This window comes from Xiphias gladius, chromosome 5 (genome assembly GCF_016859285.1).
Source record: "Xiphias gladius isolate SHS-SW01 ecotype Sanya breed wild chromosome 5, ASM1685928v1, whole genome shotgun sequence".
NCBI classification, from domain to species: Eukaryota; Metazoa; Chordata; class Actinopteri; order Istiophoriformes; family Xiphiidae; genus Xiphias; species Xiphias gladius.
Genome location: NC_053404.1, coordinates 23544337 through 23556680, shown reverse-complemented (window position 1 = coordinate 23556680; position 12344 = coordinate 23544337). Strand labels below are relative to the sequence as shown.

The following is a 12344-nucleotide window of genomic DNA, read 5'->3' as shown; positions in this document are numbered from 1 at the left end:
GCTGCAACTGGTGGGGAATGTGGTATGGATTTAGGACCTCAGTATTTCTAAGATGCTGACTAAGGCCTTGACAAGAAGAGAGACTCTTCTGTTTAACCCCAGACACACCAGCATGGTATTTAAGTAGCTGTCTTTGTAGTGCTTAAAGTACTACTGAGAATGGTTCTAATAGTTTCTGAAATCGTTAAATAACTCTATTTAAATAAACAGTGAATAAGCAGATTTTAGTACTTTTTCTTCAAGTGCCTGTAGTGCAATACTTACATTTCTCAGAAACTATAATATCACTAGCAATTATAATAGGCATGCTAGTTTTAGTAGTAGTAGTTGTAGCAGTATTTGTAGTAATATCTACACTACTTGTAGTAATAGTGGAAACAGCAGTATCACACCCTCTACCTGGTTCTGACTTATGGCATCCTAATTGAAGATTTAATAGTCTTTCCACAGAGTCCTCTTTTATCAGACCATTATTTAATAACTCTTCAATTCCTATTACTGGACTTCACACCAGTAGGCAGAAATATCTTTTCTAGATGTCTATCTGATGGGCTGTAGCTAAATTTAAGGAACTGATTCCATCAGCACTTAATTCACCACCATGTTACAATATAACAGGGGAGTCATATGCTAACTTTAGTCCCTCCCAAATTGATCAGCTTATTGATAACACTCCAGGCTCAATGAGAATGACACTTGACTCTATTGCCCTTCTAAAAAACAGAAGATAATAAAACAAAGAAGGTTAGCTCCATGGTTTAACCCCCAAACCCGTATATTAAAGCAAACGTGAAAACTTGACAAGATATGGTTTTCTACTAAACTGGAAGAATCCCACTTAGCCTGGCACGATAGTCTTAAAATACATAGGAAGGTCCTCTGTAATGCCAGAGCAGCCTATTACTCATCTCTAATATAGGAAAATAAAAACAACCTTCGGTTTCTTTTCAGCTCTGTAGCCAGGCTGACAGAGAGTCATAGCTCCATTGAGCCATGTATTCTTACAGCTCTCAGTAGTGATGATTTCATGAGCGTCTTTAACGATAAAATTCTAACTATTAGAGACAAAATTCACAACCTCCTGCCAACAACTAGCAAGGATTTATCTTCAAACACAGGAACCTCAGAAACAGCTGTAAAATCTGATATATATTTGGATTGTTTTTCACCCATCAACCTTTAGCAACTAACTTCCAACGATTTCTGAATCTAAGCCATTAACGTGTCTCTTAGACCCCCTCCCAACTAAGCTGCTTAAGGAAGTTTTACCCTTAGTTATCACCTCTTTACTAGATATAATCAATATGTCTTTATTAACAGGCTGTGCACCACAGTGCTTTAAAGTAGGTGTAAACCTCTTATTAAAAAGCCTACTCTTGATCCAGATGTTTTAGCCGACTATAGACCCATACCTAACCTTCCCTTTCTCTCTAAGATCCTTGAGAAAGCTGTCACCAATCAGTTGTGTGACTTTCTACACAACAATAGTTTATTTGAGGATTTTCAGTCAGGATTTAGAGTGCATCATAGCACAGAGCTAGCACTGGTGAAATTTACAAGTGACCTAATTGCATCAGACAAAGGACTTGTCTCTTAGTGCTGCATGTGACACTGTTGACCACCACATCCTGTAACAAAGACTGGAACATTTCACTGGCATTGAAGGAACCTCTCTAAGCTGGTTTAAGTCCTATTTATCAGATTGATTTCAGTTTGTTAATGTTAAGGATGAATCCTCCATGTGTGCAATAGTTAGTCACGGAGTTCCACAAGCTTCTGTGCTTGGACCAATTTTATTAACCTTATATATGCTTCCCTTGGGCAATATTATTAGGAAACACTCCATAAACTTCAATTGTTAAGGCAGATGATAGCCAATTGTAATTCGTCAATGAAGCCAGATGAAAACCGATCAGTTAGCTAAACTTCAAGCATGCCTTAAGGACATAAAGACCTGGATGACCAGCAACTTTCTGCTGCTAAACTCGGACAAAACTGAAGTTAGTGTACTTGGCCCATAACACCTCAGAAACACATTATCTAATGATATAGTTACTCTAGATGGCATTGCCCTGCCCTCTAGCACCACCATTAGGAATCTCTGAGTTCTCTTTCATCAGGATATGTCCTTTAACTCCCATATTAAACAAACTTCAAGGACTGCCTTTTTTCACCGATTTCAAAAATCATGCACATTCTTTCTCAGAAAGATTCAGAAAAACTAGTCCATGCTTTAGTTACTTCTAGGCCTGATTATTGTAATTCCTTATTATCAGTTTGTCCCAGAAAATCTTTAAATACTCTCCAGCTGATCCAGAACGCTGCAGCACGAGTACTGACAGGAACTAGGAAAAGAGATCACATCTCTCCTGTGTTAACTTCTCTGTATTGGCTCCCTGTAAAATCCAAAATAGAATTTAAAATCCTCCTCCTCACCTACAAAGCCCTTAATGGTCAGGCACCATCATATCTTAAAGAGCTCATAGTCCCAATTACCCCACTAGAACACTGGGCTCCCAGAACTCAGGCTTAGTTGTGGTTCCTAGAGTCTCCAAAAGTAGAATAGGAGGCAGAACCTTCAGTTATCAGGCTCCTCTACTGTGGAACCATCTTCGATTTGGGTCCAGGACGCAGATGCCCTCTCCAGGTTTAGGAGTAGGCTTAAAACCTTCCCTTTTGAAAAAGCTTACAGTCAGGACTGGCTCAGGCTGGTCTGAACCAGCCCCTAGTTCTGCTGCCATAGGCCTAGACTGCCAGTGGACTTCCCATGATGCACGGAGCTCCTCTCTCCTCCTCTTCCTCTCCATCTGTTCGCATTCATATCCCATCAATGCTTGTTACTAACATGACTTCTTCTCCCTCCTGTAGGGGGAACCATAGAGCACTGTTTCTGTGCTTACTGTCTCTATGTGGACATCTTCTGAAACTTATACAGAGGCAGGAGCCTAATGTAGCATTTTCTTGTCCTCAGAAGCATAGAAAGACAAGCGCACACACACACACACACAGACTCATGAATGACTAACATAGTGTAAGTCATATTATTGAATAAGAGTATATTTTAAACAGCGGGACTTAAGTTCACCTCATGGGTAACACTTCACTTCTGTTTTTATTTCTTCCTTTTTTTGCTGTAGCTCCTCTGGATGTCCTTTTACTTCTTGCTGAAGGTTTGAATCTCAGTTCACAACTGAGTTTATCTGAAGACCTGCAGGTCAGAGGTCATTTATTTTATCGGACTTCTGAACTTCCTGTCTGTCACTGTCAGCCAACCTCATCACACTTCTTGATTCACTGTTTGTACTCTGACAGTCTCTGAGATTCAGTCATGACAACCAAAGTCGAGTCAGACATGTTCAAATCTGGTAGTTTCAAGTCCGAGTCAAGACAGAGAACAAAGGAACAGCTGTGTCTATTCGGTATTAATTGTCCAGTAATCTTCCTGCTGTTCGCAAATTCAGCTGTGATATAACTTTAATCTCTTAGTGCAGTCGTTTGGATGCATCATCACTCGCAGAACAGTGATGTGCTGTTAGAAAATCTAACGTCTCTATGGGACACTAACAGCAGAGCAGCCTGTTAGGAGTCTGAAACAACAGAAAAAGACTTCTCATGACTGGACTCCAGTGCTACAGTCCTCAATTGTTCATCTTCTAACAGTTCAGCTATTGCACTTGTATGTTCTTAAGCTACAGCATGAATACTAACAGTATAATAGATTACTGAATAGCTTTAGATGGGTGGGGTCATGGCCTGTGGGGGGGTGGATCTCAGAGCACTGGGGTATGGAGGTGGATTCTGGGTATTGTAGGAACGGGTGGAGAGAGTCTTGATGGTGACATGAAAAAAATGTTTCTGAATAACTGATTTTATAAAAACAGGAAACACAACAACGACATGAAGATGTTTGTATGAACACTCACTTGTAAACACACCTACACACAGGAAACAGTCTTACCTCTGCCTTAGCTGGAGACAAGCAATCAAAGCGGCTTCCTACCATCTATTCCATTCAGACAGACAAGCAAAACAGACAGACAGGAAGAAAAAAGAAAAATAAAAAGAACAGCTGGTCTAAACGTAGCTCACCACTCAAAGACAGAAGTGCCAACAGAACTGTTAGCTCTTCTACTGTGGTTCAAACCTGTCAAAGCTAGTATTAAAGCTAATGCTACTCTCATGTTTCCTCAAACACTTGAAATATCTGCTGCTGCTTCTCCTGAACTAGATCCTCCTCTTGATCTCTGCACAAATCCTTAAACTACTGGGTGCATATTAAATCCTTCCAGTGTGTCATGTGTTGTGTGATTGATCTGTGATCAGTTTGATCAGTTTGGTCAACCCTGTTAGACCTGCTGCTGATTCAGATCTGGCCGCCATGAACCAGTTCAAACTGCAGACTTCCCTCGGTGTTACTGAGAGACTAAATCTGTGAAAACCAGCCATGATGGAAAAATCATTAGTTACACCCACACACACACACACAAACACACACACACACACACACACAGACACACACACACACACACATACACACACTCAGATGTGACTGTTCGTGGACAGGAAGTGGGTCATGTATTGGTGATTGATCATATTGCTGTGGAGCAGACAGCTAAACAGCAGCAGCATTCAAGCACTCACACTGTGCTCTGTTTACTTTATATATTAATTTAAGGGCAAATTGATCTACACTAAGAATGTAATTTAATATACAGTAAATTAAAAACACGCATCACCATTTGATACCAAATAAGATGGGTTTTCCAACTATAAAAGCTTTTTAAGGGGCTATTAAAGGTGGAAACTGGATGTTTGACACTTTTAGACACTTAAATGTGTCCAATTATTCAGAAGGGGGATGATCCTTCAGTGCGAATCATCCAGATATTTATTACATTAAATTATTTATTCAATACTGAAATTTAAGTCATGCAGACGCACACCTATTTTTTCTTTACTGCACTGCTAACAATGATAATCAACAATAGTTTCTGAAAGTCACTGTTACGATGTCAAAAAGACAGTTTGTTTAAGTATAAAGTTTTAGAGTCACATGTGCCAGGATCAATCCCAGCACAGAGATGGCTGCAGGGGAGCAACAGGGAGATGATCCAGAATGAATTAAAATGGTATGAAATATTAAAACCCAAATAACCCTTCTGTAAAACCAAAGCATCAACAACAAAAAAACACAGATAAGAAGTAACAAGGAACTAAACTAGAGGTCTGTTTAAAAAGAACCAACAATCCACACACAACAGACCAAACAAAGATTAAGAAAAACATAAAACAGCAACAACATGACATCTGAATGGTCAAATAACAAAGCATCATGATACCTGGAAACACTGAATATTTTCAGTCTCAAGCTTCACCTGTTAAATTTCAAGGCAATCCACTATAACAGTCATGAAATAAATCCTAGCATAAATCCTGGAATAAATCCTAAATAAAGATCAGGTGTTGCTACTGTGTCACAGCAATTGATTGAATTGAGGCTGTTCTGGATTGATTTTTTTTGTCTGTTTTATCCACCACATTTACTAATGCCACTAAACAATGTAGTGATACTGCAGACTGAACTGTTATTTTGAGTGTATGAACAGTTTGTTTAATAAAGGCCTGTCGTGTAAAGGTTATTTTAACATTGTGTGCGTGTTTTACCTTTGCGTGATGAAGGTCGACTCCGTACATGGAAAGTTTCTTTACATTTTCCAGGAAATGCATCTCTGCTTCGACTGGTGTCATTCCTCTAAAAACACAATGACTCATTTTAACTGCTGTTTGTTTAGGTTTGTTTGACTGCTTACAATGTTAATATTTAGTATTTAAGATTTAGGACCTGTAGGTTTTGTGCAGCTCCATGATCTTCTCCTCCATTTCTTTGGTTTGATTCGGAGCAAAACAAAGTTCACTGATGTAATCTGAACCACACTCATCTGAAATATACAGGGAGAGACAGACAGATGGTCAGAGACAGACAGAGAGACAGACAGTTGGTCTGAGACACACAGAGAGACAGAAAGGTGATCAGAGACAGACAGTGAGAGACAGACAAGTGGTCAGAGACAGACAGGTAATCTGAAGATTTATCTAGAGCATGGACATCAAAACATAGTAGGGTATGTCCAAAGGGTACGGCAGGGTAGGAGATTGTCAGTACCAGGGTCGTAGTCTCCGAGCTCTGATTGCACAGTGTAGGAGCCAAGGACGGTGTGAGTCGCAAACGAACAAGGAAGACGACCAGAAACTATATCCTGTCTGAGCTGAAGACACAGGAAGTACCTGCAGACAGACAGGAAGACATCACCTTCCTGTAGTCTACACCAGGTAAAAAAAGTGAGTCAGTGTTGAGCTTTGATTGACAGGTGAGTGAACCTACCTGGTGATGTCCTCAGACAGCTGGGCGGGGTCAGGAGGGTAAAACTTTACATTAAAGGAGAAGTTCCAGGGAACACCTGAGAGACAGAGAGCAGGGAATCATTTCACACAGACATTTAACGTGACTATCCAGTTAACTGGACAGTCTGCTGGACCAGACTGTGCTGTCCACAACTGACCAATCAGGGTTAAACTCACCTCTGACCTGTTTCTTCATCTCCTTCGCTGGATCCAACCAGTTCTACGACAAAAAGGTCAAAGGTCAGGGATCAGACAGACAGGTAAACGGCCAGACAGGCAGACAGAGAGACAGGTAAGCAAACAGAGACAAGTAAACAGACAGACAGAAAGACAGGCAAACAGACCTTATTGTTGTCGGCGTCTCTGAAGGACAAGGCGAAGTAGTCTCTCTCCAGCAGGTTGACGTGTTCACAGACCTTCTCAAACAGCTGCAGACCGCGAGCTCTCTTCTAAAATCATGAGAGAGGAAAGACTTAAAACATGTTTTAATTTTATTACCTCAGTAAAACTTTTGACTAACAGTTCCTACTGTACATGTTCATCATCATCGTCACTCAGGAGGCAGTACTATTGTCCTGCTTAGGGTCATTTCTTTGGTGATTTTGCTCCTGTTTGTGGTTTTCCAACTGTCCACTTTTCCACTTGTCTCTTGTGTGAAGAGTGAGTCGTCCAGCAGGGTCACTCTTGCCTGTCCCCACCTGTCTCCATCTGTCTCACCTGTCTCCACCTGTTTCACCTGTTTCCACTTGTCTCACCTCCACATTGCAGGTGAAGAGCGAGCCGTCCAGCAGGGTCACTCTCGCCTGTCTCCACCTGTCTCCATCTGTCTCACTTGTCTCCATCTGTCTCACCTGTCTCCACCTGTTTCATCTGTTTCACCTGTTTCCACTTTTCTCACCTCCACAGTGCAGGTGAAGAGCGAGCCGTCCAGCAGGGTCACTCTTGCCTGTCTCGACCTGTCTCACCTGTCTCACCTGTTTCACCTGTTTCCACTTGTCTCACCTCCACAGTGCAGGTGAAGAGCGAGCCGTCCAGCAGCGTCACTCTTGCCTGTCTCCACCTGTCTCACCTGTTTCCACTTGTCTCACCTCCACAGTGCAGGGGAAGAGCGAGCCGTCCAGCAAGATCACTCTTGCCTGTCTCCACCTGTCTCACCTGTCTCCACCTGTTTCATCCCTTTCCACTTGTCTCACCTCCACAGCGCAGGTGAAGAGCGAGCCGTCCAGCAGGGTCACTCTCACCTGTCTCCACCTGTCTCCATCTGTCTCACCTGTCTCCACCTGTTTCACCTGTTTCCACTTGTCTCACCTCCACATTGCAGGTGAAGAGCGAGCCGTCCAGCAGGGTCACTCTCGCCTGTCTCCACTTGTCTCCATCTGTCTCACCTGTCTCCATCTGTCTCACCTGTCTCCACCTGTCTCCACCTGTTTCATCTGTTTCACCTGTTTCCACTTGTCTCACCTCCACAGTGCAGGTGAAGAGCGAGCCGTCCAGCAGGGTCACTCTCGCCTGTCTCCACTTGTCTCCATCTGTCTCACCTGTCTCCATCTGTCTCCACCTGTCTCCATCTGTCTCACCTGTCTCCACCTGTTTCATCCTTTTCCACTTGTCTCAACTCCACAGTGCAGGTGAAGAGCGAGCCGTCCAGCAGGGTCACTCTCACCTGTCTCCACCTGTCTCCATCTGTCTCACCTGTCTCCACCTGTTTCACCTGTTTCCACTTGTCTCACCTCCACTGTGCAGGTGAAGAGCGAGCCGTCCAGCAGGATCACTCTTGCCTGTCTCCACCTGTCTCCACCTGTCTCCATCTGTCTCACCTGTCTCCACCTGTTTCACCTGTTTCCACTTGTCTCACCTCCACAGTGCAGGTGAAGAGCGGGCCGCCCAGCAGGGTCACTCTCACCTGTCTCCACCTGTCTCCATCTGTCTCACCTGTCTCCACCTGTTTCACCTGTTTCCACTTGTCTCACCTCCACAGTGCAGGTGAAGAGCGAGCCCAGCAGGATCACTGTCTCCACCTGTCTCCATCTGTCTCACCTGTCTCCACCTGTTTCACCTGTTTCCACTTGTCTCACCTCCACAGTGCAGGTGAAGAGCGAGTCGTCCAGCAGGGTCACTCTCACCTGTCTCCATCTGTCTCACCTGTCTCCACCTGTTTCATCCTTTTCCACTTGTCTCACCTCCACAGTGCAGGTGAAGAGCGAGCCGTCCAGCAGGGTCACTCTCGCCTGTCTCCATCTGTCTCACCTGTCTCCATCTGTCTCACCTGTCTCCACCTGTTTCACCTGTTTCACCTGTTTCCACTTGTCTCACCTCCACAGTGCAGGTGAAGAGCGAGCCGTCCAGCAAGATCACTCTTGCCTGTCTCCACCTGTCTCCATCTGTCTCACCTGTCTCCACCTGTTTCACCTGTTTCCACTTGTCTCACCTCCACAGTGCAGGGGAAGAGCGCGTCCAGTCAGACCCACTGCCTGTCTCTCTCTGTCTCACCTGTCTCCACCTGTTTCACCTGTTTCCACTTGTCTCACCTCCACAGTGCAGGTGAAGAGCGAGCCGTCCAGCAGGGTCACTCTCACCTGTCTCCACCTGTCTCCATCTGTCTCACCTGTCTCCATCTGTCTCACCTGTCTCCACCTGTTTCATCCCTTTCCACTTGTCTCACCTCCACAGTGCAGGTGAAGAGCGAGCCGTCCAGCAGGGTCACTCTCACCTGTCTCCACCTGTCTCCATCTGTCTCACCTGTCTCCACCTGTTTCACCCCTTTCCACTTGTCTCACATCTGTCTCACCTGTCTCCATCTGTCTCACCTGTCTCCACCTGTTTCACCTGTTTCCACTTGTCTCACCTCCACAGTGCAGGTGAAGAGCGAGCCGTCCAGCAGGGTCACTCTTGCCTGTCTCCACCTGTCTCCATCTGTCTCACCTGTCTCCACCTGTTTCATCCCTTTCCACTTGTCTCACCTCCACAGTGCAGGTGAAGAGCGAGCCGTCCAGCAGGGTCACTCTCACCTGTCTCCATCTGTCTCCATCTGTCTCCACCTGTCTCACCTGTTTCACCTGTTTCCACTTGTCTCACCTCCACAGTGCAGGGGAAGAGCGAGCCGTCCAGCAAGATCACTCTTGCCTGTCTCCACCTGTCTCCATCTGTCTCACCTGTCTCCACCTGTTTCACCTGTTTCCACTTGTCTCACCTCCACAGTGCAGGTGAAGAGCGAGCCGTCCAGCAGGGTCACTCTCACCTGTCTCCACCTGTCTCCATCTGTCTCCACCTGTCTCCATCTGTCTCACCTGTCTCCACCTGTTTCATCCCTTTCCACTTGTCTCACCTCCACAGTGCAGGTGAAGAGCGAGCCGTCCAGCAGGGTCACTCTCGCATGCATTGTCCTGAAGCTCAGGGGGTTTCTGGCGGGAGAGCGAGCGATCCGACTGCTCGACGACAGGTGACTGGCTGAGTCCTCAGCCAATGAACTCTGAGGTTGGTTGTGGGTTGGTACGCCCTCACCGCCCTGAGGACGCAGGAAGTGGCGTCATATTTCACATTCCTAATTAACAATCTTATTTATTGATCGTTTATGATGATTGGTTATTACTTTGTATTTTTACCTGTTTAGGTGTGGAGTGGGCGGCGGCTTCAGGGAAAGACTCCGCCTCTTTGGGCTGGGCCTCCTGTGGCTCACCTGGCTCTGTCGTCATGGTGATTCACCTGAAAGACAGTGACGGCATGGTTACCATGATTACCAAATTAATGATGTGACATCAGAGCTGGATAGATTGCTGATTTGCTCCTGAAGTGAAAGGAAGCTGATTGACTGTGAAGGAAATGCTGTGTTAAATGCACTTGGAAAAAGGAAACTTCCATCAGAACAACTTAAAGGTACGTTTGATTTTGTTGATTTCAATTGATTTAGACTGATGTCTTCAAATTACCTTTGCCGGTCGTCCTAAAACCAAAGATGTTCAACCTATATTATATAATATAAAAAGAAGCAGGACATTATCACTAGCGAGACACTGAAACCAGAAAGTTCAGATTTCAGAGCCATATTTGAATGCAGTGGTTACCATCTGTTGACCCCTCCAGCTGTCAGGTGAAGGGTTGCCATGGTAATCGGGGGGCAGACAAAGAGAGAGATTAGGCCCGAGAGACAATCTAATATAATCTGGTTTTGATTCAGGCAGACGACAGCGATGATGATGTGGGTCAGAAGAGTGGACCAAATTTACCAAATTTACTAGTGGTTCAGTCCAGGTTCAGCAGTGTCATTGCTACATATTTAAAATGTATAATGTTCACACTTTTGAGCTGCAGGAGTTTTCTTTTACACACTATACATTCTGTTGTGTTGCGGTGTTATTTTTTGTTTTATTATGCGCCTCCTGATTTTTCCTCTCAGTGTCTGTGGAACATTTGAATTTACCGTCAGACATTAATAAAGTGTCCTCTTTATTTTTATTTTTTCTCGTCATAATGTTATTTTTATCAACTCATTTTCGAAAAACAGTGAAGTTACAGCTGTTCTGTTATTATTATTACTATTATTATTATTAGGAGAATTTAAGTAGTTTTTGTTTAATGTACGTTTTTCCTTATTAGATCCTTTTACTTTTTTAATGAAATGAGGTGCATCTTTACATGTTGGATGACACTGTTCATTTATTTCACTTTATTCAATACTAACTGCACTCTACTGTCTTTGTACCTTTACTCTGTTTTTATAGTATTTGATCTTATAGTTTAAACTGCAGCCTTGAAGAAAAACACATTATTCACCTTAATATTGTTTATGGTAGACGGAAAATAAATTCTAAATTTTTATTTTGTAAAACTCATTCACCAAATCTAAATTTAAGAACCTGGCTGAAAACACAGAGATATTTTAGACATATTTTAGAGATATTAAAGAAATACTGCAGACGTACTATCCATTAAATATTAGAAATATACATTAAACGTTAAAACGGAGACATGCTGCGGTGTTTTCCGGTGGTCGGGAGTGTCCCGGTGAGTCTTTGTCGTCCTGCAGCAAGAAACACCCCGCTGCAACGCACGAGCGCGCGCGCGCGCGCACACACACACACACACACACACACACACATAAACACGGAGCTGCAGTGTGATGAAGCAAAAATTATGATTTCTCTCTCTCTCTCTCTCTCTTTCTCTCTCCCTCTCCGTCTCTCCGATGATCGATAATTAACTGATAATCAGATCTATCAGTGATCAGGAACCTCCCGTCCTCCTCTGTAAATCAAACCAGCATCCTTACCTGTCCTCGTGCAGGACGCTCGCCCTCTTCCACCCGGTAACGGAGGCCTTTTTTTTCCTTTTTTTTTTTTTTTTAAATCTACGTCATCACTCTTTACGACATTGCACGGCGGCGGGGCGGTGACGTCAGGACGCACCGTGCAGAGGCAGAAGTTTGTATTTTAACGATCAGATTTGTATTTGTCTAATGTTTTAACGACTTTACGATGAGATCGATTAAATGTGTTCTACAGATATTTCATTTGTGATTGATTACGTTTCAAATATTAAAACATCAGTCAGGATTTACTTACTTTGTATTTCTCCCTTTTCTTTTTTCTTTTTCTGCCTCCTGATTGTTTACAGAAGAGAAGTAAATGTAGTATTCTCAGCGTATTAAGTTATTTCTCTGATGTTTACTACTCATATTACACTTCATTTTACTGCTGCAGCACTATAGTCTCCTTAGGGGATCAATAAAGTTTATCTAAATTTTATCTTCAAATTGAAAAAACAAGTGAATATATTTTAAAATCATTCTATTTTTTTTTAATGCTTATAAACAGGGTTATACTACACATTGTTGTTGTTCATGATTTATATAACAAAATTTGATTGGATTTGTTTCCGGTTAAATATCTATAAAGCTTTTTTTGAACGACCTCCTGTTTAATTTGTTTTGTATAAATAATGATTCA

At 43.3% G+C, this 12344-nt stretch overlaps 1 protein-coding gene across 3 annotated transcripts in view; it reads right to left on the bottom strand.

Annotated features, from left to right (window-relative positions):
- The window catches only part of epb41l3a (erythrocyte membrane protein band 4.1-like 3a), a 36812-nt gene extending 25061 nt beyond the window's left edge, over window positions 1-11751 (bottom strand). For all 3 annotated transcript variants that reach the window (XM_040126921.1, XM_040126922.1, XM_040126920.1), the window contains exons 1-9: window positions 11669-11751; window positions 10005-10104; window positions 9728-9907; window positions 6747-6851; window positions 6580-6622; window positions 6383-6458; window positions 6164-6285; window positions 5843-5939; window positions 5665-5752 (exon numbers count right to left, since the gene is read on the bottom strand). In XM_040126921.1, the coding sequence (XP_039982855.1) occupies window positions 5665-5752; window positions 5843-5939; window positions 6164-6285; window positions 6383-6458; window positions 6580-6622; window positions 6747-6851; window positions 9728-9907; window positions 10005-10094 (801 nt within the window). In that variant the 5' untranslated portion in view covers window positions 10095-10104; window positions 11669-11751. The remainder of the gene's footprint in view (window positions 1-5664; window positions 5753-5842; window positions 5940-6163; window positions 6286-6382; window positions 6459-6579; window positions 6623-6746; window positions 6852-9727; window positions 9908-10004; window positions 10105-11668) is intronic.
- Window positions 11752-12344: the final 593 nt, after the last annotated feature.